The sequence below is a fragment of the Otolemur garnettii genome, unplaced genomic scaffold, assembly GCF_000181295.1.
Source record: "Otolemur garnettii isolate 467f Iridium unplaced genomic scaffold, OtoGar3 scaffold00007, whole genome shotgun sequence".
Taxonomy (NCBI): domain Eukaryota; kingdom Metazoa; phylum Chordata; class Mammalia; order Primates; family Galagidae; genus Otolemur; species Otolemur garnettii.
The window spans coordinates 18933357-18959978 of record NW_003852402.1 but is presented as its reverse complement, the minus strand read 5'-3'; the positions used below and the strand labels follow the sequence as shown (position 1 = coordinate 18959978).

At 35.4% G+C, this 26622-nt stretch overlaps 1 protein-coding gene across 1 annotated transcript in view; it reads right to left on the bottom strand.

Moving 5' to 3' along the window:
- Positions 1-7259: 7259 nt before the first annotated feature.
- The window catches only part of NUP37 (nucleoporin 37), a 45116-nt gene continuing 25753 nt past the window's right edge, over positions 7260-26622 (bottom strand). Inside the window, exons 5-9 of the mRNA XM_023509203.1 lie at positions 16081-16171; positions 9996-10177; positions 9346-9396; positions 8025-8118; positions 7260-7519 (exon numbers count right to left, since the gene is read on the bottom strand). Coding sequence (XP_023364971.1) covers positions 7406-7519; positions 8025-8118; positions 9346-9396; positions 9996-10177; positions 16081-16171 — 532 coding nt within the window. The 3' untranslated portion in view covers positions 7260-7405. The remainder of the gene's footprint in view (positions 7520-8024; positions 8119-9345; positions 9397-9995; positions 10178-16080; positions 16172-26622) is intronic.

The window sequence follows — 26622 nt, the reverse complement described above, 5'->3', positions numbered from 1 at the left end:
CCTAAAACATTACACTCCCCTTAGAGAAACTGGTGCCCCAAATTCCTCAGCAGGGACACACTCTAGAACTTCAGGTGTCTTTGAACGTTGCTGCATTAGATGAAGATCATGAAGCCAATTTACTGCTTTTAATCCTTGTAACACTCTTTGCTTGCACCACTTACGATACCTAAGACACACTACCTAATACGTACTATGTTTGTTATTATGGGATATTGCTAACTTCTTTGTAATTTCTTCGTCAGAAGCCAGTTTCCATTTCTTTATATTTCCTTAAAGTGATGCCAAGAGCCCTATGCATGGTAAACAGCTATTATTTCTAAGTTAAGAATTTATCAAACAAGTGAAATATTTATCACAAAAACATAGAAGAAATATGTATAGGAGGGGAAAATGCCACACCAGTCATTTCTCTTAGGAGAAGTCATTACCATTTTTTATAGAGCTATGTTACTTATCTTAAATTCACTGAGTCAGATTTCCCCGAGTCAGATTTCCCCCTCTTTTGGTGCAGTAGAAATGAGGTAATCCTTTGTCATGAGTCTTTGCTTGGCTTTGCACACCTTCGATAGCACTCTGTCCTCTTCACAGTCACCCTATTTATAAAAAAAAAAAAAAAAGCAGTCAATGATGCCACTATCATCTGCTTCAAATTAACCTCCCCTGGCTGTTTCAGTAAATGACTCAGCACCTGGACTTCTTAATGCGGTCAGGTTATTTCAAATCACAACCACATAGAATCACTTAAAACTACTCAACATCATTTCTTCCTGAAGCCTTGTTTCTGGAGTCCAAAATGATCATATTAGAGCCTCTGCTATTGATTACCTTTTAAAAAATGACTGGGTCAGAAGTTATGAGCCAGTCAACGTAGAAAAGTGGTTCATGTTTTCCAGTATAAGAAGCCCTTTTATACTTCCTTGGTTTATGAGGCTACAAGTTGATTGTAGCTGGGCATTTCATATCCATTGAGCAACAACCACATACACATTGTTGAGGGAGATTTAAAATTGGAGTATTATGGAATATTAAATGGAAATGGGTGAGCTATGTTGAGAAATGTATTTTAAAATACAAAAATTTTGTTTGAAGATTCTCTCTCTCCTTCTTACTTTCCAGCCTATTAGGTTTCCTATAGTACATTCTGGCTTTGAAAGTCTTGCCTTCTATATAACACATAGGAAGAAATGGTTAAATTATTCTGGCTTGCTTCCAAACCCTAGAGCCAGACCAGGAGTCACATGATAGATACCAAGATGAAAGCTACACCTCTATCTATCTGGGAACTGTTTTACCCTCTAATATTTCTGAATGAGATGTCCAAATGCCACCATCTCTAAATGGGTGTGAAGGAGTCATTGACAGGGTCTTTTCCCTTACTACCTGTTATGGTGTTTTTGAGGAGCAAGTGGTAGATGATAGGACAGCTGAACCCAATGTGTTAGACATATATGAGTGAGTTTGATTTTGTGCCTGTCTATGTTATCCCGGGATACCACAAGCTCATAGCTTTTAAGAAGAAAGAGAATTTTGATACTGGTAACATGAATATAATTTTGAGAAACCATTGTAACAGTTTGGGAAGCAATGACCCAGGGTTTTGGTTTGTAAACCACCCACCTGCCCAATAAATGTGTTTATTTGTATTACTTAGTATATATGACTAGGTCCTAGACTTGCTCAAAATCGAGTGCCAGGGAAATTTTATTAAATAAATCTAATGTTAGAGTCCCACAGATTTCAGGTGAGGGCTACTTCCACAGATGTTCTCTTGGAACATCTGGCAATTTGAAGAAATGCATCATTAGCTGTTCACAACACAGCTTGAGGCACTAGTGTCCAAATCTCAGAAAAATCAGTCCTACTGAACATTTGGCAAAGTATTTAAAATTCCAGAGCATCTAAATCTTAATGAAAAAAGTATTTTTTTTGCAGGCTGGAAACAAAAATGAACTATTACACAATAATTACAATAAAGTATATATGAGTCACTTTATTCATAATAAACATCTTTCATTAGTATTAGAGGGAGAACTAGACATTAACCAAAGAAACATTAAGATGGCAGAATGTTCACTAAAAATTAAGTTATATCACTCTCACTAACAAAGTAATTTCTTACTATAGATTGAGTAAACATGAACCAAAATGACTTACTTGGTTAGACAGTTTTCCATCTTCTTTACCGCTGGGGTGTAATTTATCACTAGTTCTCTCTGGCTTAGAGGTTAGCTGTAAGGTTTTTACTTCCTTTATACACTGTCTCAAAAACAGAGATTTTCTTTTTTTGTTTTTCTTGGCAGGAGCTGGGTTTGAACCGGCCACCTCCGGCATATGGGGCCTGCGCCCTATCCTTTTGAGCCACAGGCACTGCCCACAAAGAGATTTTGGGTGGCGCCTGTGACTCAAAGGAGTGGGGCGCTGGCCCCACATGCCAGAGGTGGTGAGTTCAAACCCAGCCCTGGCCAAAAACTGCAAAAACAAAAAACCCAGAGATTTTCTAAAACAGTATTAGAAAGCTCTTGAGATCACTGCAAAGATGAACCTTAATTTTGGCCAGAGCCTAATCTTGTCTATATTTGGTGCAATGGTAGGACAACAGCTGTGTTTGTAAGAAAGATCAAAGTTTTTTGTTTGCCATTAGAAACAAAGATGCCAGCAATATTTATGGTCTTTTACCACAAAGAAACTGAAATTCAACTCAATACAGCATTATAAATGCAGTTAGTGGAAATGGGTATTTCAAAAATCTTTAAATCAAATTTTTGCAAAGATTGAGAAACCTGGTGGCCTGTCCTTTTCCTTGCCATCATTCATGTCAATTTTGTTAGCTTACTTTAAGTATCACAAGTCCCAAGGCAAAAACACTGTATGTTGTTAAAAATTAGTTGAAAAGGCAAACAGCTATATAACTATAATCTAAGCTAAACAAAAATAAGCTGATCCAGTGAAATTTTCAGATAAATGTCACTTGATCCTTAAGGGCAACAATTGTTTTTACTGGGGTAGTTTGAAGAACAGCTGAAAAGGCCAGAAAGCAGATTGTTTTTGATTTTCCATGAAGTTTTATGTCCTGCATACAAAAGAAACTGCTTGAGTTTGAAAAAAAGATATATCATAACATGTGTATTCTTTTATCCTTTTGTGAAATGAGATCTTTAAGTCTGATCTCCTGATTACTTTGTTGTTGTTATTATGCTTAGGTAACAAAGGGTTGCTATAAATTAAAACCATGTTAAATAAAAGGAAAATTTCTAGCTATGATTTAAAGAACATTATTTCTCTGTGTAATTAGAAATAAATGTCAGCTGTTTTGAAATACTTTTCAAATGCCTATTAAAATAAATGTTTTTGAACGAGCAAGGTGTTAAGATTAAAGACACAGAGTGTTCTCTCCTGTCCTTGTTACTGAGCACACAGACAGTTTGACAAAGATTTATTGGAACAGAATGATGCTTCTGAGGACTTGACCAAAGCCTCATGAGGAATATGTTGAACTGGATCATCATAATGATCATCTTTGCTTGGCAAATTTTATTTGGGCTCAGAACTAAGGCTACCATCGGTATGGTATGGTCTAAAGTTAGGTTAAATTGAGTTTAACTTTTTGAGCTATAGAAAAAGACAGGAGATAGTCTGGAAAAACTACCTTTTCTCTGCTAAGAACTATTAAAATTAGTCTTGGGCACAATATCGTCTCTGAACCTCCCAATCAGCATTTCTGGGACAATGTCAGATTTTGAACAATTAGAAAAAACCAGACACAAATGTGCAAACCAGATTTCTATTTCTTCTCCACTGACATGAGATTTAAAACAGCAACAGAAACATTTCTAGGTCAGTGTCAATATGTAGTCACAAATTACTGAAGAAACAAATTGGAGTGCATGGGTGTGTGATTTTGTGTTTTGGCATGGAAGAGACATTGAAATATTCACAACATACAAGCCAAATCATAAAAATAAAATAGGACTTAGGATCCCATCATTTTGAAAGAGTGGGATTTAGCTCTGACATCTTGCAGATTTGTGATATCCTGACTTTTGCTTCCACAGTCCTAAATAACACAAGTTTTAGAACAAAAGTACAACTTTTTTTTTTTCCTTTTCCTCTCCATGATGTTGTGGTGAAGTAATTCTGAGGAAAGCTTGATTTCAACAGAAGAAAAACCCTCTTAGACATATTTATAAACAAATATGGAAAAACTCAAACTGGGACATACAGTATCAGATCTCACGTTATTTATCAGAAATTAGAAGTGATGACCAATAATTCCTCATAAATATTTCCTCCTGTTTTAGTCTTAAACATATTTCAAAGAACAAAGTTTACTAAGGGAAAAGAATATCATTACAGCATTTCAAAATAATTGAATACAATAAAGTTTAACAATGAAGTATAAGTTGGAAAATGGTCTGATAGCCTATATTTAAGATCTAAAGAAATAGGTTAGAGTTCTCAATGCTTATGCAGAATGAAGTACGCTGCACTCCTGAAACTAAGAGGTAATGGCAACCATCTCATTTCTTGATAATGTTTTATTTTATAGCTACTATATTAATTCACAAATGGAATCACTGTTTTCTTTCTTTTGAGGATAACACTTCCTACCTCTTTTTGGTGTAACTGTATTTACATGACCACATATAGTTCTTTTCCCAAGATAGCCTCCCCTAATAATATATCGTAGTTCTATTGGATGGTTTCATCAGACAACTTTTCATTTGGATAAGCCCTAACTCCAGAGAATCCATTTCCTAGATATCCAAGCCTGATATGCTCATCTCCCAAAACTCCATCACTAAATATAACCTCCCTAATTCCTACACCAATTTTTCTAAGTATAAGACAACAATTTTCAAGTATACTGGTGCAAGGGATGACCTCCTTATTTTTTGGGTGCATCCTGAAATAACAAATTCTTGTAACAGTCACCAATTCTGTATGACTTTGACCTATCCTGATGCTTTTAGGATTGTTTGTCCCATCACAGAGACTGTCAAAAAGAACCATGTCAAATCTCTTTGTCCTTTGCCTTTTCCTTTGTTAAGTTCAAAATCTGCTTGAAAATTAGGAAACAATTTATATTGATAATAATGTTTTTACTGTATAATGGCTTAGAAATTGCTGTGTAATTTTTTCACCTATATTTTAAAGCAGGTGTCCTCAAACTACGGCTTGCGGGCCACACGTGGCCTGCCTAGGACATTTTCCAGCCTGCCAGGTGTTTTTGCCGCTGCTGCCTGTCCTGCTTATTTAGCAGCGGACTTGTCCCACAGTCTGGCCCTCCAATGGTCCAAGGGACAGTCCCCTGTTTAAAAAGTGTGAGGACCCCTGCTTGAAGCATGTAAACAGTTGACCCCTAAACAAGTACATGAATACAAAACTGCACTGAATTTTTTTTTTTTTTTTTTTTGAGACAGAGTCTCACTATGTCACCCTCAGTATAATGCCATGATCTCACAGCTCGCAGCAACCTCAAACTCTTGGGCTCAAGCAATTCTCTTGCCTGAGCCTCCCAAGTAGCTGGGACTATAGGCACCTGCTACAACGCCCGGCTATTTTTTTGTTGCAGTTGTTTAGGTGGCCTGGGCCTGGTTCGAACCCACCACCCTTGGTGTATGTGGCTGACGCCGCAACCCACTGTGCTATGGGTGCCGAGCCATGCATCAAAGTTTTTTAATTACTCAGAGCATTGACTCTGTAAGATAATTACTGTGAGACATTTTATGAATAGAAAACTTGAGTCGGGCGGCACCTGTGGCTCAGTGAGTAGGGTGCCAGCCCCATATACCGAGGCTGGCGGGTTCAAACCCGGCCCAGCGAAACTGCAACAAAAAAATAGCTGGGCATTGTGGCAGATGCCTGTAGTCCTAGCTACTTGGGAGGCTGAGGCAAGAGAATCACTTAAGCCCAGGAGTTAGAGGTTGCTGCGAGCTGTGACATCACAGCACTCTATGGAGGGATATAAGTGAAACTCTGTCTCTACAAAAAAAAAAAAAAAAAAGAAAAGAAAACTTGAGTAAAAAATATTTATTGGTGTTATTAAAATTTCTAAATTCTCAAAAATAAGAACTATATATCTATGAGATATATCAGTAATGTCTGTAACTCTGGACTGTGTGGCAGACACACAATAGGTATTTTTATTCACCTTTATTTAATTCTCATAACATGAACGATTTGTATTTTTACTAGAGGAAATATAGCTTCAGAGAGGGCATTAACTTGAAGGAATGGACAGTTTGTAGGAATTTATTTAACTCTATCCCTGACTGACAAGAAGAATCATGATCTTATATTTCTCTGAGTATATCATAATGTGTCACAAAAATATGACATGGGTATATTACATAATCCTGATTTTAGTGATTTTTGAGAGTTATGAACACAGTTCTATTGCTACTAGATACCACCTTAAAAAATTTAAGTTTCTTGGTAAGAAAGGTGAAGATCTATAATAAAGGTAGAGGCTGTTATAAGTATATAAAGTTACTTTCGGCTCGGCGCCTATAGCTCACCCGGCTAAGGCGCCAGCCACGTACACCTAAGGTGGCGGGTTCGAATCCCCAGCCCGGACCCGCCAAACAACAATGACGGCTGCAACCAAAAAATAGCTGGGCATTGTGGCGGGCGCCTGTGGTCCCAGCTACTTGGGAGGCGGAGGCAGGAGACTCGCTTGAGCCCAGGAGTTGGAGGTTGCTGTGAGCTGTAATGCCATGGCACTCTACCCAGGGGGGCAGCTTGAGGCTCTGTCTCAAAAAAAAAAAAAAATAAAATAAATAAAGTTACTTTCAAGGTAAGCTTTATCTCAGGTGTTCTAAGAATGTTGAAACATCTAGTCCCAAAGGAATTTGCACACAGTAAACAGGGTTGACTGACATGATCATCAAATTTTTAGGAAATTACAAACCATTTTTTATATTAATTTGAATAATTATTTATCTTTACAGGGAGTTACAGTATCACTACACATACTGCTAAAACATGTGCACATAGACATACATACATTCACTCACTTTTAGAGTTCCCTGAGTCCTTTTGTAAATGTTTGTGTCTCTGAGAATTAGGAAAACAGCATACACTTAAAGCAAAGAAAATAGGATATACTTTGATTAATCTTTTGAAAAATCAAAAGCATTATTTTTCATTAGTCATCTATGCCCTGAAACAGAGATGCTGAGTCAATTATACAGTTTTATAAGATGATGAAGAAAAATATACGTATATATACACACACACATAGAAAAGGAAAATAGTTTTTCAAACCATTAATATTTTATTTAACAAAACAAAAACAGGTATTTCTAGACTTTACAGTATATTTGATAGAAAAATAAGGAATATTACAAAATATGTAATAAAAATACCAAGTTTTTTAATCTAAGTACAATGAAAATTTCTTTTACATCTCAGTCACCCAGAACAATAGCTTGTGGTCTCCTCCGATTGCACACAGTGGGAGAGTTCGATGCCAGGAAAGGCCAGATCCAATGGTCACAGAACCAGTGAGTATGGGCTATGAAATATGGGAAGAATGAAAGAAGCATGATAAATTCCCCCAAATATACAAATAAAAATTACTTTCAAAAATAAGAAATGCACTGATAAATTATCTTTGCTTATGGCAGAAACATAATTAAAAAATGTTCCCCTCAGAGATGAAATATACATTATGTATTTGCAATAGGCTGGAATGAAAGCTATAGTCCTTTGAATAACCTGTACAGCCTGGACCCTTTTATAGCCCATACCAAGCAAGCAACCAAGCAAGCAAAATTAAATCACTATGTTTAAATGAAGGAGAAAACATAAAAGCAAGAAGAAATAAGAAGTTTCTTACATGGATATTGGCAAAAAAAAAATGTAGTCACTAATGATTTAAATATAAAAAAGTCTTCTCTTTCAATTTAAGTAGATAACAGACATAAATGTCTTTAGCTACAAATTTGGGGGCTATGTGTAGAAAAGTAAGCTACACAAATAAAGAAAAATGCATATGCCACAGAACATTTCTACATTACCTGAGGGTGTCCTAAATGATGAATTTGAAACTGGCTTGCCATTTTGCCAGGATAACCAGTGGTTGCAAACAAGTTTTCATTAATTGTGGACCACCTAAGAAATAAGAAAGTATAAAAATAAGTATAGTATCCTATGGATAACAAGCTTTTCTGAAACAAACAGGTTATTTATTTTTGCACAAAAGCGATAATTTTAGTAATTTCTGAATTTGTTATGGCTTTACAATTAGACTGGGAATTCCAGGCTAGTTAGCTATATGTATTTTCTCATTCTGTGAAAATGTATTAAGTGTTTATTGTGTACCACTTCATTAAGTTTCAAAGTTACAGGTGGCTCCTGTGGCTCAGTGAGTAGGGTGCTGGCACTATATACCAAGGGTGGCGGGTTCAAACCTGGCCCTGGCCAAACTGCAACAAAAAATAGCCAGGTGTTGCGCTGGGTGCCTGTACAGCCAGCCACTGGGAATGGCACAGGGACTAGATGAAAAGGGTCCAAGCTCCTGATGATACTGAATAGCTGCAAAATGAACCCTGTGACCTCCTCCTCCAAGCTTAAGTAACACATATCACTGATTTTAAAATGTATATTTGCTCACATCTCTGAAGTGAGGATACCTCTTACAATCTATGGCATTCATATATTTAGTTGAGTGTATTTATTCTTAATAATAGTATTCCCAAGTCCTATAACTTTATTGGGTATATTTTAGATATGAAGAAATACAAAACGAATACTTCATTGGTTTCAGTCTTTGTTATTTAGTTTTGCTGTTACTTAAAGTAGAAGGAAGATTAATGACCATATGAGAGAATATAGGGTGTCCAGAAAGTTCGTGTGCAATTTAAAACTGCACATTATTTTAGATCGCACATGAGCTTTAAGGACACCCTGTATTATGAAAAGGAACAAGGTAGATATGTATGTTGAAATGAAAAGAATGTCACAGATACATGCTACCTCGCCTGCTTTCACCTAAAGCACAAGTTTTATGTATGAACATGAGATCACCTACATTTACATTTTTATTAGCACAAAATAGTAAGAAGCATAATATACTCCAAAATGTTGGAGTGGTACTGGTGGAGTGGCTACAAGTTTTTGTGTGTGTGTTATGACATTTTTAAAAGGAAACATTTGGAAAACAAATCAACTCCTTGCCTAGACTAAAAGAGATTTAGTTGGGAAAGCAAAATAATCACTTATACAACAATCAGGAAAAAAAAATCCAGTGCAAAGGAGAGGACTGGGAAAGTATTCTAGTATTGGCACAGCACAAAGACAAAAAAATCAATTATAACTTCAACAGAAATGGTATGCTACCTGAATAGGAAGGCTCGGTCCATGTGAACAGGTCTCTTATCTTGAGGATAACTGAAAGAGAATATTTTACATTCTATGAATTATGTGTTAAGACTTACACAGAAGAACTTAAGGTTTAAAAGGTATTTTCTTTTTAAAGTACAGAAAAGCCAATGTACTTAAACTGCAACAAAATTCCAAATAGGTTTTCAGTTAAAAATAGATGAAATATGATAAAGCTATGACTTAGAACCCCTACAGGGCATCATCATTCAACAGGGTAGGTGGTTTCTTTTTTTCCAACACAAGTAAACACTGTTTAGATCTAAGAGTTCTTCCTCTATGTTGTCCTATGTTACTCCCAAAGGAAATCTGCAAAGCATAATTATTTTAGGTAAAAGTTCACAGATCACCAGATCTGTCAAGTGAAAAACCATAGCTCTAGCCGGCCTGTGGCTCAAGGAGTAGGGTGCCGATCCTATATGCTGGGGGTCGTGGGTTCAAGCCCAGTCCTGGCCAAAAAATTGCAAAAAAAAAAGAAAAAGAAAACCCTTAGCTCTGGCCCTTCTATAGTATAGACATGTTTCACCCTGCAGTGTGGCCCAGAGGATCATTCAGCAGTAGTTAATTGATGCTTTTATAAAACATAGATAAATATACTAAGGAAGTACCTGGATCGAGTAATATCCCAAATTAACCAATCGTTTCCTGCAACAGCTCCAACTTTGAAGGTATTTTTTAAGCACCAGTGTGCTGACATTAATGGCATCTGTTCTGATTCAAGAGACAAAATAGCCTGCTGAGCCAAAAGATCATAAAACCGGATTATTCCATTCTTTTCGGCAACCATTAGCTGTAAGACAGGAAAATAAAGGAAAGTTGACTGTTTATCTCATTAAATCTGAGCAGTAAGCAGAGATTCAATGTTATACAGTAAAATGTAAACATTTTCACATACAGGTTGAACAACGTTAATCTGAAATGCTCCCAAATTTGAAACTTTTTGAGCAGTGACATGATGCAATAAGTGAAAAATTCTACATTTAAGTAACTTAACGCAAACTTTGTTTCATGTACAAAATTATTAAACATATTCTACAAGACTACCTTCAGGCTGTGTACATTAAAGTATATAAGGCATAAACGGATTTGATGTTTAGAAGTGGGTCCCATCCACATTATGTATATACTATGTACAAATATTCCCAAATAAAAAAATCCAAAATCTGTAATACTTCTGGTTCTAAGCATTTTAGATAAGGGATACTCAAGCTATATTACAAATGGAAGAACAAATGTAATGGAAATAAGAAGGCCATTTAAAAATGTCTATCAAATGTAAGAAATCTCAGTGAAAACTGATAAAAGAAAGAAGGTTAGATGTAATTTTTCATTTAATTCTGTATATGGTCACCAGGAAGAAGAGATCATTCTAAAGATTCATTCTGAACAAAGTGACCTTTAAGATATGTTAGTTATGTTGCCCAGAAAGGATAGTTAAGTAAGGATATGTGTTACATCCCCTTATGCAATTTAAGTTTGTTTCCAGAAGAAAAGGCAGCTTGGCATAATTAAAGGGCATAGACAGGCCTGGGTAGCTAGGCCGCTACTTCTACTTAAAAGTTGATGACTCTGACACATGACTGGCAGCTTCCTCATTTCTAAGATGGAGAAGTAAGGATAAGAATAGCTGCAGGATTGTTGTGATGATTAAATAAGTAATGTACATAATGCACTCGATGCAATGCTTGACGTATACTAGACACTTAACAAGAAATAAGTTACTTTTCCTTCAGTATTTCCTTTATTTCAGAGCACTGCTGATTTAAGATACTTAACAAATTAATCGGTTTTTAATCTATTAAATATTTTCTCAAATGCACAAATTATTAGGTAAATCCTCACTTTACAAAATAAAATGTGAAAAAACTTGTTTAGATTCAAGGAACTATGATATTGGGATACCCATTTGTTGGAGAAAAGATAAAGAGATTGCTATGAATATCTAAGTGCATGAGTAGTTGATGCCCAAACAAAATGCTTTGAAAAATTCTCTACATCTTCTGTTAATTCTTACTTTTTAAGACTGTTCTTTTAATTCTGGTTACATTAACTTGAAAACATTCCTGAAGATACAAAGTAGCAGTGGAGGACTGGCAAAATTGTGTGAGTTGGCATCAAATATCCTGGGCTCACTTAATCTGTTGAGTGACCTGGAGCCTGCCTTTTCCTTATCTGTAAAATGGAGGATAATTATATTAGACTCAAAAGTTACTATATGCCTAAAATATAATTATACTTTAGGAAAGTACAAACATCTTAGAAATTGTTGTTACTACTTCTAACAACTCATCTCTGGCTTAGGGCTTTTTGATGGCATTTGACTATTCATCTTAGAGTTTTTTATCGAGCATGGATTTATAAATATAATACGTAATATAGTCAGTTCTCATTGTTAATGGTACTTAAGTATTATAAAGTTGCTGTGAACAATGAATTAGTGAATATTGAACCATTGCTTCCACGGGAAATACAGTTAGTTAGGTTTCTGTCAGATTCTGGTCATATTTTTGATGAATGATCAATATATCACTTTTGAGAACTGTTTTTCTGTTTAAAGACACCTTATTTTTTATATATAACACACATCCACATATGTGTTTTGATTCATTAACATAAACCTCACAACTAAAAGCACTGTAACTCATGCCTGACAAAACTTACCTAACATATGTGTTTTCTCCATAGGCATGGTCCAGCCTTCTCACACTGAAGAACACAATCCAGCACTTTACTACTGTGCTTGGGGGCCATTTTACACAGCAAAATCCCCAACAAAAAGCACTGAACATGGCATTAAATGGACCATGAAAAGGACACTCATTTATAGTATGAGAGCTAAAACAAGAAGCTAGAGTGTTACCTTGTTTGAACTTAGCTGGGAATATGTACATTAGCTGACTTAAATTTTTGTATGTCTCTAAGAAAATGCCAAGAGTTTTGATTTGGGGGTCATAAACAAATTTTAGGCAAATTCACAAATACAAAATTTGTGAATAATGAGGATAGACTCTATATACATATACACATCAAACACTATGTTAATTCCAGAAGAAGTCATTAAAAGGCATAATTCTTTTTTTTTTTGGTCACGGCTGGGTTTGAATCCACCACCTCTGGCACATGGGGTGGTGCTCTATTCCTTTGAGCCATAGGCGCCGCCCAAAAGACATACTTCTTGATTTCTAAAAGCTTTCCATGCAGGAAAGAGAATTCCTGATAATAATTTAAGGCAAAATACCTGGGGTATAAAAAGGAATTATTTCAGAATATAGGTAGCCTTTGGAATTACAGTATTCTTAACAGAAGAGGTGAAATTTAAAACTTTTCTTTAAGACCAAGTAAATGCTTAAATAATACTAATACTACCAACAATAACTAAAATGAGGCCAATGACAAATATACAACAAAAACAGTTTAACACTGAGTAAAAGCTTTATTATGTCCTGCTTTATTTAATTCTCAAAACCAACAAATGAAGAAATTACTATCATTAATCTCATTTTTCAGATGAGGAAACAGAGTCTCAGAGTGACTAAAGTAACCTGTTCAAAGTCTCAAGCCTAACCTATGATGGAGCCTGGATTTCAGCCCAGGTCTAACTATACAGCACATATTATTTCTTCCTACAAGGCTAGACTGCTGAAGACTGGTGAGGAGGTTTGTGGTGTGCTACGTGAGGTCTGATAATTAAGTCTGTGAGCTTGTCTCTGTGTGCTTACGTTGGCAACACCATATAAACAACTTGGTAAGGTTCATAACCATGGGATAGTGATGTGTCACAGCTGCGTGTGCAGGTGTCTTGATGAATGGCATTCATTACTGTTGTGTGTTTTTGTTATCGGAGTTTGAATTAGGGCACTGAGCAAACAGTAAATTTCTTGTTAAACTTGCCAAGAGTGGAAGTGAAATCAGGGACAGGTTAGTCCAAGTTTGGGGATAATGGCATAAAGAAAATGGTAGTGTACAAATGGAGTAAATGTTTTTCTGAGAGGAGAGAAAGTGTCACTGAAGAAAGGTGAGGGTAGCCAGTAATGAGCAGAACTGAAGAAAACACTGCAAAAATTCAGATCAAATTGTACATCAAAATCAGCTACGAGAAGCATAGCCAACTAAGTAAACATCAATAGAGAAACCGGAAAATGTTGGTATGAGAAAGGTGTGTGCAAAAAGGGTTCTGAAGGAGCTCATTGAAGAACCAAAAAAAAAAAAAAAAGAAAAGAAAAAGGAGAGTCAAAGTTTGCCAAGACCTTATAGAGTGGGAGAAAGATGTTTTGGGCCGTCACTAGTGATGAAACATGAGTGAACCAATACAACCCTGAAACAAAGTGTCAAAGTAGTCAAAATGATGTTGCTAACCTTTTTTGACACCAAAGGGATTGTTCATTATGAATCTGTACCAACTGGATGATTAACCGAGTTTACCATTTGGAAGTTCTAAAAAGGCTGTGTGAAAAAATTACATGAAAATGACCTGAGCTTTTCGCCAACAACTCATGGCTCTTCCATCACAATGTATCAGCTCTCACTCCTGTTAGAGAGATGTTAGCAGGAAACCAACTGCATTGGAACACCCTCCTACTCACTCATCTGATCTGACACCCAGTGATCTTTTTTATTTTTTGCAGTTTTTGGCTGGGGCTGGGTTTTGAACCTACCACCTCCGGCATATGGGGCCGGCGCCCTACTCCTTGAACCACAGGTGCTGCCTGCCCAGTCATCTTTTTCTTTACCCAAAGATAAAGAAAATATTGAACGGAAGACATTTTGATGATATTCCAGACATCAAGGGTAATATAATGATAGCTCTGACGGCTAGTCCAAAAAACAAACAAACAAAAGGTTCTAAAATTGCTTTGATGGGTGGACCACACGCTGGTATCGATGCCATGGCTTCTCAAAGGGAGTACTTCAAAAGTGAAATTCAGCAATGAGACATGCAGCCATTTTTCTAGGATGCGTTCATGAACTGTCAGATTTGCAGTCTGGGGTGGGAAGGATTAGAAATGGGAAGAGATCAAGGAAAACTTATAGGACCTAGTAAATATTATTTGGGATTTTTAGGCTGACTCAAAAAATCTTGAGGATTTCAGGTATAACTTATGAACTACGGAAGGGTAAGTCTATCTGGGCCCAGGTCCTAAGGTAGGAGGGCAGTAAAGCATTATGGGTAAGAAGTGGCCTCCACAGCCAGACTGCCTGGGTGGATCCCAGCTCTGCCTTTAGGAGCAGTGTGATCTTGCACAAATTACTTACCTCTGTGTGCTTCAGGCTCTCACCACTAAAATGGGGCTAATATCAGTATTTACTTCATAGGACTACTGAGAGAATGGTATGAGTTAACACACATAAAGGACTTAGAACTGTTCTGGCACAGAGTATGCACTCAAAAAAAGCGTTAGTTATTATTACAAGTTGAAGTAAGATTGAAAACTCAGTTCCAACAAAAATTTCGCATTGTTATTTACTGCTTCTGAACTTGTGTTCAACTGTTTTTGGAGAAAGAGCAGAGGGGTAAAAAAGTTAAATAAGTTTGGAAACTGCTGAATCTAAAAACGTTATGGGGGAAATTTTCCCTTTAGGACTTTTCAGAACCATAAATAGTAGTAAACACTGAATTTCCAAGGAAAAATATTTTAAGTAGCACAGAACATTGTAGTACTTAAACCAGACTGAGTTCACATCTATTAACCATGTGACTGTGGGCAAATTACTTAATCTTCTGGTGTTTTAGTTTTCTCATCTACACAATGATGCTACTGACCTCGCAGTGTTTTGTAGGGATTCAATGAGAGAATACATGCAATGCACTCATTTAGTTTAGTTCAAATGGGTTCGAATGCCAATTCTTCCATTTACTAGATGTGTGACCTTGGGTATTTAACTTCTCTGAGCCTTCCTTGGTTTCTTTATCTGTAAAATGGACACGATCATAGTATCTATCTCATAAAGTCACCAAGGACTCAATGAGCTAAGACAAGTGAAATGCTGACAATGGACTGGCATAGATAAGCACTACATGTTTGCTACGATTAATCAAACCTAACTTGTGAAAGCAAGGCACCCTAAGGAACTGACATGAGCTCCAGAGAACAGCTAAAGGATTAACTTTAAGAAAGATGAATGTGCTAACGTCTCAAATTCTAGCAAAAGACAAAATAAATACAGTAGAAGTTCAAGAGAAGATCCCTGTTGAATGATTACTACTCCATCTTGAATGATTACTGCCTTCCTAAGGAAGTAAAAATTAAGAGTGATTAATGGTAAAAACTTATAGCGTATTTTTAGTCTTTTATAAAGGTCTCCCTTGAATAGGAATTGAATACTACTACAGCTGAAGCAAATTTGCCTTATGCCATTAATGCTTTCTGTTTGTAAGTTATGGCTCACAAGTAGGAATGTAACTTTTTTTTTTAAACTGCCCACTAGTACTAGATTGACCATCAGATGTCAGACTGAAGTCTATTATAGGTCAGGAAAAGTGCACTCTGAATCAATGCCATTTATGGATGATGGTTGTCAAATAAAAACTTTAACAATTATAAAGAAACTTTTAAAGTGCAGATTTCTAGACTAGTCCAAATGAATCTGTGCCAATTACTATCTCTGAGGTGGAGAAAGTTATCAATGTGTGTATGTATTATATCTGTATATGTCTTTTTAGTTTGATAAACGAAAGCTGTTATAAATGATCACCTTAAAAGTTTCCTCAGGATGCCAGCATACACTCATGCCAGGAGACTGAAGAACAAAATGAGCTGTCTGTACTCCTTCCAAGTTCCAAATCCTAATAAAAGAATAGGAGTATAATGTTAAATATTCTTGATGTATCACTACTAAAAACATGAAAGTTCCATGAATTTATTCAAAGCTATTAACTATAGATTTTAAGACAGGTATTTGTACTTAATATGTATTTTTAAAAGAAAATAATAACACTGCTTTTAGAAAATGTGAAAGTAGTATGAAGAATTTAAGTTTACCATTCTCTTTTTTTTTTTTTTTTTTTGAGACGGAGCCTCAAGCTATCCCCCTGGGTAGAGTGCCATGGCATCACGCTCACAGCAACCTCCAACTCCTGGGCTCAAGCGAGTCTCCTGCCTCAGCCTCCCAAGTAGCTGGGACTACAGGTGCCCACCACAACGCCTGGCCATTTTTTGGTTGCAGCCATCATTGTTGTTTGGCGGGCCCGGGCTGGGGATTCGAACCCGCCACCTTAGGTGTATGTGGCTGGCGCCTTAGCCGCTTGAGCCACAGGTGCCGAGCCAAGTTTACCATTCTCAATCCTAAAAAAAGAGTAACATACCTTTTCTCTCTAATTAATCTAACACAGCAACACTGTCACACAGTAATCAAATTAAATTATTTATATACTCTTTATTTTGTGGGCAAAATCTTAACGTTTCTAAGTCTCTAATCAGGTTACATTCCTACTTCAGTGGTTATTTCAATTAATAATTCCTGCCATGGCTGCTTACAAACACACACCACACACACATATACATCTAATAGACACAAGGCAGCGCTCCCCATTTTCAAAATAACATAAAAAAGCCAATATGAAGTGACATAAATTTAGTGACTTAGCCATTTTCCGTACTGCTTATTCCTTTTACCTTTGGGTTTCCCTCCCAGTGGCTACTACCTATTTATACCTTTTCTGATTTGACTTATTTCTTCAGTTTTTTCTCCCAAAGATGGCCAAGCTTGATAGCTACCAGGTTAAAGATGGGCTAAAAGAACAGGCACTTGGTTCTTCCCCCTCTCCCTCTCCATAATAGTCACAAATCCACAATAACAAGAACCAGTTTGCTCACTGACACGGCTCTCCATCTCAATTGCTTCCTCAGCCCCAGAGGAGCATTTAGACTCAAAAATCTCATTCATAGTACTTTTCTGTGAGAATTGCTATTCCCAATCCAGACTGCTTGTTTTCTGCTCATTCTTCACACTCAGCCAGTGCTGGCACACAGAGTGGCACAGAGTTAGCACAGCAGGTGACAAGTCAGTGGGTGGTTGCAAAGTACCCACAGAATTATGGTCCTTAAGAATGAACACATTCATTAGAATGCCATGGGCTTCTTCTAGGCTTTGTAGTTCATATCTCATTAGGGGCGAAAAAACAATTTCAAGAAACTCCAAGAACATATTTTCAATGTCTAGGCAAATATTTATTTTAAAGAAAGTAGACATTTATAGGACAATGCTACTATTCTGCGCCAAACCACATTACTTCAAATATTTTTCTTCACTGTAGAAATTATAGGGGCTCCAATTCTTGAAACATCATAGTTACATGTAAACTAAAACAACTGTTTTTCTAAATGATTATTTATTTGATCAAATCATTTAGAAGCACACTCTTTTCTCTTGCCAAATCAACACTCTTCATCTGTATTCAGAATACAAGGGAAACAATTACAATTTAATTAAAGTAGGAGATCACATTTACCAAGAGTTTACGTAATTGTGTTTCATTTCCTGCATTGAATGAGATTATTAATTATGGCAACTCCATCTTTCTTCTCTATTTTATTTATTTATTTATTTATTTATTTATTTATTTATTTTTTGAGGCAGAGTCTTAAACTTTGTCTCCCCTGGTAGAGTGCTGTCAGCTCACAAGCAATTCTCTTGCCTCAGCCTCCTGAGTAGCTGTGACTACAGGCACCTGCCACACCACCTGGCTATTTTTAGAGGTGAGGTCTCACTCTAGGTCAGGCTGGTCTGGAACTCATGAGCTCAGGCAATGCATCTGCCTTGGCCTCCCAGAGTGCTGAGATTCCCTATTGATTTTTACATGATAAAGTGTTGGGCTAGAATTTATTTTGCCACTATTGAAACAGAGGGGATTTGTCTTAAAAACTTAATGGACCTGAAAAAGGTGGGTTTAAAAAATCTCTATTTTTTTTTTTTTTTTAAGAGATAGAGTTTCACTTTGTCACCCTTAGTAGAGTGCCGTGGGCTAAGGTGATACTCCTGGGCTTAGGCGATTCTCTTGCCTCAGCCTCCCAAGTAGCTGGGACTACAGGCGCCCACCACAATGCCTGGCTATTTTTCGTTGCAGTTTGGCCGGGGCCAGGTTTGAACCTGCTGCCCTCGGTATATCGGGCCGGCACCCTACTCACTGAGCCACAGGTACTGACCTAAAATCTCTATTCTTTTGATCTTTTTCTAATAGATTTTTGTTACCTATTATATGTTAATAAATTGAGTAAATATATACCAGAATACTTTCATCATTTTTTCCTTTCAAATGATGCAGACAAACAGGTGAAATCAATGGTTAAGGATATTATACATATAAATAAATACATTAATAAAGTATAATTTCATCTAATTTTTATTTTTTATTTTCTTGAGACAGAGTCTCATTATGTCACCCTTGGCAAAATGCCACAGAAACCTCAAACTCTTGGGTTTAAGCGATTCTCTTGCCTCAGCCTCCCAGGAGCAGGGACTACGGCACCTGTCACAATGTCCAGCTATTTTTCTCTTGTAGTTGTCATTGTTGTTTGGGAGGCCTGGGATGGGTTGGAACCTACCAACCTTTCTGTATGTAGCCAGTGCCCTAGCTGCTGAGCTACGGGTGCCAAGCCATTCACCTAATTTTTAAACAGTATTTTATCTTGACTAGAACTTGATATTTAAAAAAAAAAAAAAAGACTTAAAAAGGAGAAGGATGATACAGATTACCTTATAAGGGACTAGGATAAAATGATTTATGGTTTATAATTATATTCTTATTCAGTAATTCTGAGCGGTTGCATAATCCAAGTACTAAGTATGCAAATATAACAAATTGGGCTGAAATGAGTTTTCCTAACTAAATTAGCTACAGATGGTACAATTTAAGTTGTTAGGTCTTATTTCCTTTTTTGATAGATTCCACCATTAAGTCTTCCTTAAATCCTTATTTGGAGCTCCACTCATTTTTTTGTGTTTTTATTACATGTCTTATCTAGTTAATATTAGTTACATAAGATAAAGTGACATTTCTTTTAATTTTTTGACAATTTTTGAAGTATACCATAAATAGTAAAAAGTACACGTATCTCAAACGTGTAATTCAAAAAAGAACACATTCAGAGAACAGCACCCCGAAAAAAACAGTATTTTCAGGATCTTAGAAGTCGTTGTGTACTCCCTTCCTGTAATATTTCCGTGCTCTCTCAGAGAAGGTACCTATTATCTAACACCGTAGCTAACTTGTACCTGTTTTTGAACATCAAAAAAAGTGATGTGCGTTTTTATATGCGAGGTATTTTCTTGGCCTTTAGGTTTTGTAAGATATACCAGCATTGCTGCATGTTGTAATCTCTGCATTCTCACTGCTTTATATAGTTTTCCATTAAATATGCTGCAGCATATTTATTCCTCCTACTGCTCACTGACACTTAGGTTGTTTCCAACTTTGGGTCACTACCAATAATGCTGCTAGAAACCTTCCTGTACGTATCTTTTAGTGAATATAGATATCTACATATTACCCCCCTTTTTTCCCCTTATACATAGACACACAACACACATATACACACCCACCCACCCCTATTTGCTGGGTGCACACCTAAGGATGGGCTTGGTGGATCACAGCTTATAAATATTATGTTCAAATTTACAAGATAAGTATTCGTAAACAGTTTTCCAAATTGGCTGTACCGCCTATTTCTTTTTTTCCCTCTCATACTTCTAATTACCAGTGAAGAAAGACAAAACTTTCTCTTATTTTCTGACAAAAACAATCCCATGTATGAATGGCAAAAAGTAAAGCTTTTCAGGTAGTCTTTTTTTGTAAGGTAAACTTCTCAAACCATTTCTTTTTTCCTCAGGTTTTGTGTTATTTTCATATATCCATGTATGGATGAATTTGTATAGGTTTTAAAATGTAGTCAAAATAATGCAAAGTAGCTCTCTTAATAGACCTTTTAAAGATTCTTCCTTTTTCCCTCTACAGAACTGTCAAGAATGAGATTATTTCCTAAAGTGTTCACACATGTATATTTATTATGTTTACTAAGAGGAAATATGGGTTCTTTGTATGTGTTGTAAACCTATGCTTATTAATGTAATTACAAATTTAATAATACATAAACTGACAATATATGAAATTAAAATTAAAAGCTTCTAAAAAAAAACCTCTTAAATTAGGTATGTCTGACCATTATAAAGAAATCAAACAATAAAAATCATAAAAACCTAGATGTATTCTGACTTAAGATTGCTTTAGACTGTTGTCTTCATTGCAATGTATTATGGTTGTGGTTCACACACAACAAGAAGTCCAGTGCCAGTCAATGGACTCATAATCTTGAGGAAAAAATCCTTATTCTAATGACAAGATTGGCAAATGATCACTCATACATATATATGTATATATGCCCACCTACCTTAAAAAAGAACGCCACCTACCTTATTTTAATATACCATTATATATATGTTTTAATATGGTATATTAAAATAAGGTAGGTAGGCATTTTTTTTAAATGATGTCCTGAATTTATTGACACTTTGTTACTTAAAAAAACTACTGATCTAGGATAAGGGGCTTCCTTCTTCTACAAGAGGGAAAAAAGTCACAATTCGGAAATTCAAGTTTTAATATTTCCAAATTTATTTTCCAATATATTTACTTGTTTATAATAAATAAAATCACCTAAATGTCAATTGCAACCACAGAAGGATACTTTTTGGCAAAGTGGTACATCATAGGGAAAAACTTTCAACCTTCATAATAAACATAAAACACATGAAAAGATTATAGACCACGTATAAAAGTATAAAATTATGGCTTAAATGTTATCAGGTTGGTGGTGCCTGTGGCTCAGAAGGGTAGGGCACCGGTGCCATATGCCAGAGGTGGCGGGTTCAAACCCAGCCCCAGCCAAAAAAAAAAAAACCTTTACTTTAAAAAAAAAAATGTTATCAGGTTAAATAACTTGGCTAAAACTAGGAGCTACATGAAATGTACATATGTACATATTTAAATGTCTGCAAGAGAAATTTCAAAGGAAAAGCTTTTAAGGTGAAGTTAATCTGTTGACACTAAGAAGCCAAAACAGACTGAATCAAAAGGCACTAAGTATAGCATCACTTCTCAAGTAAAAGAAAAGGCCGGTTTGACCCAATTTGAAACACAATTCTAACGAACATCTCCAGCCCTCCCAACATTGCAGTCCTAAACAGAACTCTTAGATTTAGTTGTAAAATGGAGGGATGAACAGCTCCAGATCTAAGATTATGAATTGTACTTATTTTACTTTTAGTAGTTCATTGCTAAAATTATTGCCTCATTTCAGGCTGAGTGCTTTTCAGCAGAATATTAAGTATCCCTACCATATGGTATTTAAATGTCATTATCCCATTTATTAGCAAAAAGGTCCCATAAATTGAGTGTTGGCATATTGGGGATATCCTAGTTATTCTCAAAGGTCTTTTAAACTGACAATTAGCAGAAAGAGATGTTCTGTTTGAGAATTCAAAAAGAGATTTCCTGGGTAATACTCTGTTCTTTTTATTTGTTTGTTCTCTATTTTTAATTGGCAGCTCATTGTCTGCTAAGGAGTTCACTGTAGAAAAAAATTTCTGCTACCAAATGTTTTTGACAACACAGACAAAAGAAGAAATGGATGACATTAAATGACATCTGTATCCACTTTGTCCTCTCTAACTGGTAAAGCTAAAAGACATGACTGAATCACATGAACTAGTGCATTGGTTAATTAAATATGAAAACAAGAAAAAAAGTAATATAGAGATGTTATAAGGATGAGAAGGCATTTTACAATGTTACTGGGTACATGAAAGGGACCCCCAGTATTCTCAGACAAGAAGCATTAGTTTTCACTGAATTTGTGACAGCAAAATGAGAATTTTCGCTGTCATTTCCAAATAATTAATCATTAAGTTACTCATATTAGGGATGATAAAAGAAGGGGAAGCCGGGTGGATGGGGGGAGGGAGGGAGATTGGTGGGGTCACCTCTATGGTTTACCTTGCAAGGGTACAAGTGAATCTTTCTAAAAGCGGAGTATGAATGTTTTAACTCAATAACTAAGAAAATGACATGAAGGTTATGTTGACCAGTTTGATGAGAGTATTTCAAAACATTAATGAAAACAGCATACTTTACCCCATGATTGCATTAATGTACAGTTATGCTATAAGAAATAATAAAAAAAAAAGAAGGGGAAGCTATTGTATATTTCCTTAGTAAGTAAGCACACAATCAGAAAGGAAAGTGAAACACATTATAAAATAATTTAGTGCTAAAATATCTGGTTTTAAGTGCAAAAGAAGCCCAGATATGAGGAACTATATTACTGAAAGCACAAATCTAGGGATTAAGTTGAAAAATCTTGACAGCAGATATGGTAGGTTAGAGTGGTGAGTAAACTTTGTTTATGGCTCAAGCCATGAAGAACTTTGACAGTTAGACAAAAGCCTTAAAAGTAGAGACAACAAAATGACATCATAGCTGAAAGTTAAAAAATTTTTAAGGTTACTTACAGTATGCATCAATGTTTCAAATATATGCAGAGAAAAGATCAATCTCTTTTTTGGGGAGAGGGAAAGTAGAAGGTAGCCTTTTTCGAACTTAATATTAATAACTATACCATACAAAATACAATCTATCGTACATCTTCATAAAGCTTTGGAGAAGGTACAAAAATCTTTTAAACTTATACATTGTTTCATTTTGATTCCTTGAAATTATAAACAAATTCAGCAGAAACTACAAGTTTATTATTACAAATATGGAAAATTATCTGAGGCTACCTCAGAGGAGTTACTAATATCTCATTTCACTTATATAGAGATTAACATTTTTGAAAGATAGGAACTGTGAGAAATTTTGCCACACGTAAACATAAACCTCAAAATTAAACTTTCAACTGCAAAGAAATACCATATGGTAGTTTTCAAACAAATAATATATAATGATTTCATCTTTAAGGCATTTAGAGTAGAAAGCTTTTTCTGTAACTAACATAAGCCTTAACATAAACACCAGTAAAACTACCCAGAATATATTAGAATTTCATTTTTTCTAAGAAAAATTTTGATAAAGTTTACAACTTAAAATTTGACTATATGCTGAATACTAAAGCTATAAATACTGAAGCTATAAAGTATTCCTTACCATTCACATCAATGAATCCTCAAAATAAACCTAAAAAATGTTATGGATCTAATTCCCATTTATACAACTCACCTACTGTAACCACACGAGGGACATGTAAAGCAAGCTTAAGTTACTATACTCACTGATTTACATACAGAAGAGCACATGAGAGACACAAGGAAGTGTTGAGTACTACAGAGTGAGTGGCAGGTATTACCAGGACACAATCATGTAAAATTTTAGAAAAATTTTGTATCATGTTATTAACTTTTACTCTATTACAATCTTTCTTTAATGTACTGTCTCATTGCATTTAAGTTTAAAGAAGTCTGCAAATATTATCAGGTTTTAGTATATTTGAAGAGTTCCTTTAAAGACACATAATCCTTATGTTCCATTCCTGAAGGAAAAGTATTACCAAGGTCAACACAACTTCTCAGTTTTATTCCACTCTCAAGGTTTTTGTTAGAATTATGCAACAATTGATCTTGACTTAAAATCTTACAGAAAATCAGAGAGAATTTTAGAACACAAGCAGGGAACTTTATTTCCTGAATTATTTAAGCATAATATTATAATGAATAATATAAATTATGCTGACTTCACATTGTGCTTGGAATTATTTAGGCATGCCTTATATGATCATAAATGTGGATTACCTCCCAAGGAATTTATTTCATCGGCCTACCTTCAGAAGAATCTCACTCGTCTTTTTCCTGCATCTCACAAGGACAGTTTTTAAATAAATATACCACATATTTCGTGATCCCAGTTGGGGTATGGAAGGAGGACAAACACTCCCCACTAACTATGGATCTTAAAGGCTCTCAAATGTACATAAACAGAATATGGAGAAAAAACTAAGCTAGTACGTGGTACATAGGAGACATTTGATAAACATGCTTTTTCCTCTCGTAATATTTTTCCAAAAACTTACCGTTGGCTTAGTGACTAGCTTAGGTAATTTAAGTATTCCCTTATTCAGTGATCTGGCTACATTCCTAAAATAGAAAATCTTACTCTTTATTTTTTATATATCACCTCTTCACTCATTCTTTTAAAAAATGATCCCAGCTGTAACATGACAACTACAAATATTCCATGTTTATACAGAAAGTGAGTGGCTTGTTATATGCCTCTATTACATTAGTTTTAAACTAAGAATTCCCTGGTTTCTAGAAGTCTTTTTTTCTTCACTATAAATTTTTATCTAATATTTTAAAAGATTATCAAGGCGTGAGGAGGACAAGGAAAGGGATTTACTTTTGACATCCTTTGTAGTTAACAGTGAGTATTGGGTTTTGTATTTCTTTTGTATCCCCCAAAGTACTAAATATTGGCTACACTAAACATGTTTAATAAATACTTGTTCTGACTTGTTCTTACAGAATGGTACTGTTTCTATTATATGAGAACATCTGTTATTTGGCACTGACTGGGAATAAGATGTTCTGTATTAGTGAGGTTTTAAAATAATAAGCTTAACCCATTTAATACTTAAGTATCACTTTTACCTTCTTTTGGATATGGAAGATAATACATCTTTCTAAAAGGATATATACTTCTTTACCTCTCAAATATAACAACTTCTGCTCTCTTTTGATGATGCTGGGTCATAACTATGAATATCATTATTTATATTTTCTTGAACATACAAATACAACATACAAATACATATGAACATACAAATACAACATACACAGACACAAACATACAAATACAACATACACAGACACAAACATCATTATTTGCGTTACCCTTATATGTGTATACGTAATTAACTTATATATGTGTATTTGTATGCTTGTATACAGTACAGATGATGAGGACCACAAAGAAAATGGTGTAGAACGTGAGACTGAATGGCACAAAACCCCATGATTTACTTGAAAACTTCTTTTATTAAACACACCTGTCAGATGCTTTTTCTTTTGGTAATGGTGCCATATTTTATATGAAGATGCAGCATGTGTAACAGTTGCATTTGTATCTTCATCCACTCACTCACTGAGTAGCTAACAGAAGGGCATTCTTGTAATTTCTGTGATGACCTCTGAAGCAATAAAGCAAGGCTGATGTCAAAATACCTTGCTTTTGTCCAAAGCAATCTACCTCTAAAATTATTTTCCCCATCCTCTAAAAAGATCGCTCTATCAGCAGCATTCAAATCCTCTGTTACTTAGGCATTACTGATACCACAAAGCTCTTTGTGGCAGCTTGCATTTAATTTCCTTCCTCATCTGAATAACCAGGCTAATAGGGTTATGAAGAAAGAATGTGACACCTTCATTTCAAGAATACTAGGAGGTTTGGGTAAAGGTATCTAAAAAAAAAAATTCTTTGTTAGCAGGAGATGATGACACTTCTATAAATATGATTCTACAAGTCTACCAATTTATTAAGCCCTACATAATGCTTGATTTTGACGCGGACAGGTAATACACACATCTGCTTTTTCAACAGCATCATAACACTAAAGAACCTTAAAGTAGAAACATATACTTTAGTACTTAAGAGTCAGAGTACTATGAAAGGGGAATAATAAGGGAACCTATGATATAAGGTCTTTGAGGATTAAATGAGTCAATTTATACAAAATTCTCAGAATAGTGCCTACTCACATATTCTTATTACTTCTTATCTAATAGTCACTTATTCTAAATCACTAATTCTTGATAAAAGAAGGTTCCAGTACCTAAATAGGCATTTTTGGTTATCCTAATGATTGGGTTACTGTAGCCATTTAGTAGATGAAAGCCAGTGATGATAGTAACTTATGACTTTTGAACAACAAAGCAAACTTTAGAAACTCATCCAAAGGTGGAACATTTCAAGAGAGGAGATATCTTCTACAATTTTTGTCAATACTTCCTTCCATAGTAAAACAGTGAATTATTTTGATACTATACATATTATAAAATGGCTGATTTGCAAGAATATCATTTCTTAGTTTTTCAATTTGACATCCTATAATCTGTCTTGCTATGTTATTCCTAACCTTAACCCAGTATTTCCCTCTTATCATATTTAATTTTTTTTTTTTTTTTTTTTTGAGACAGAGCCTCAAGCTATCCCCCTGGGTAGAGTGCCATGGCATCATGCTCACAGCAACCTCC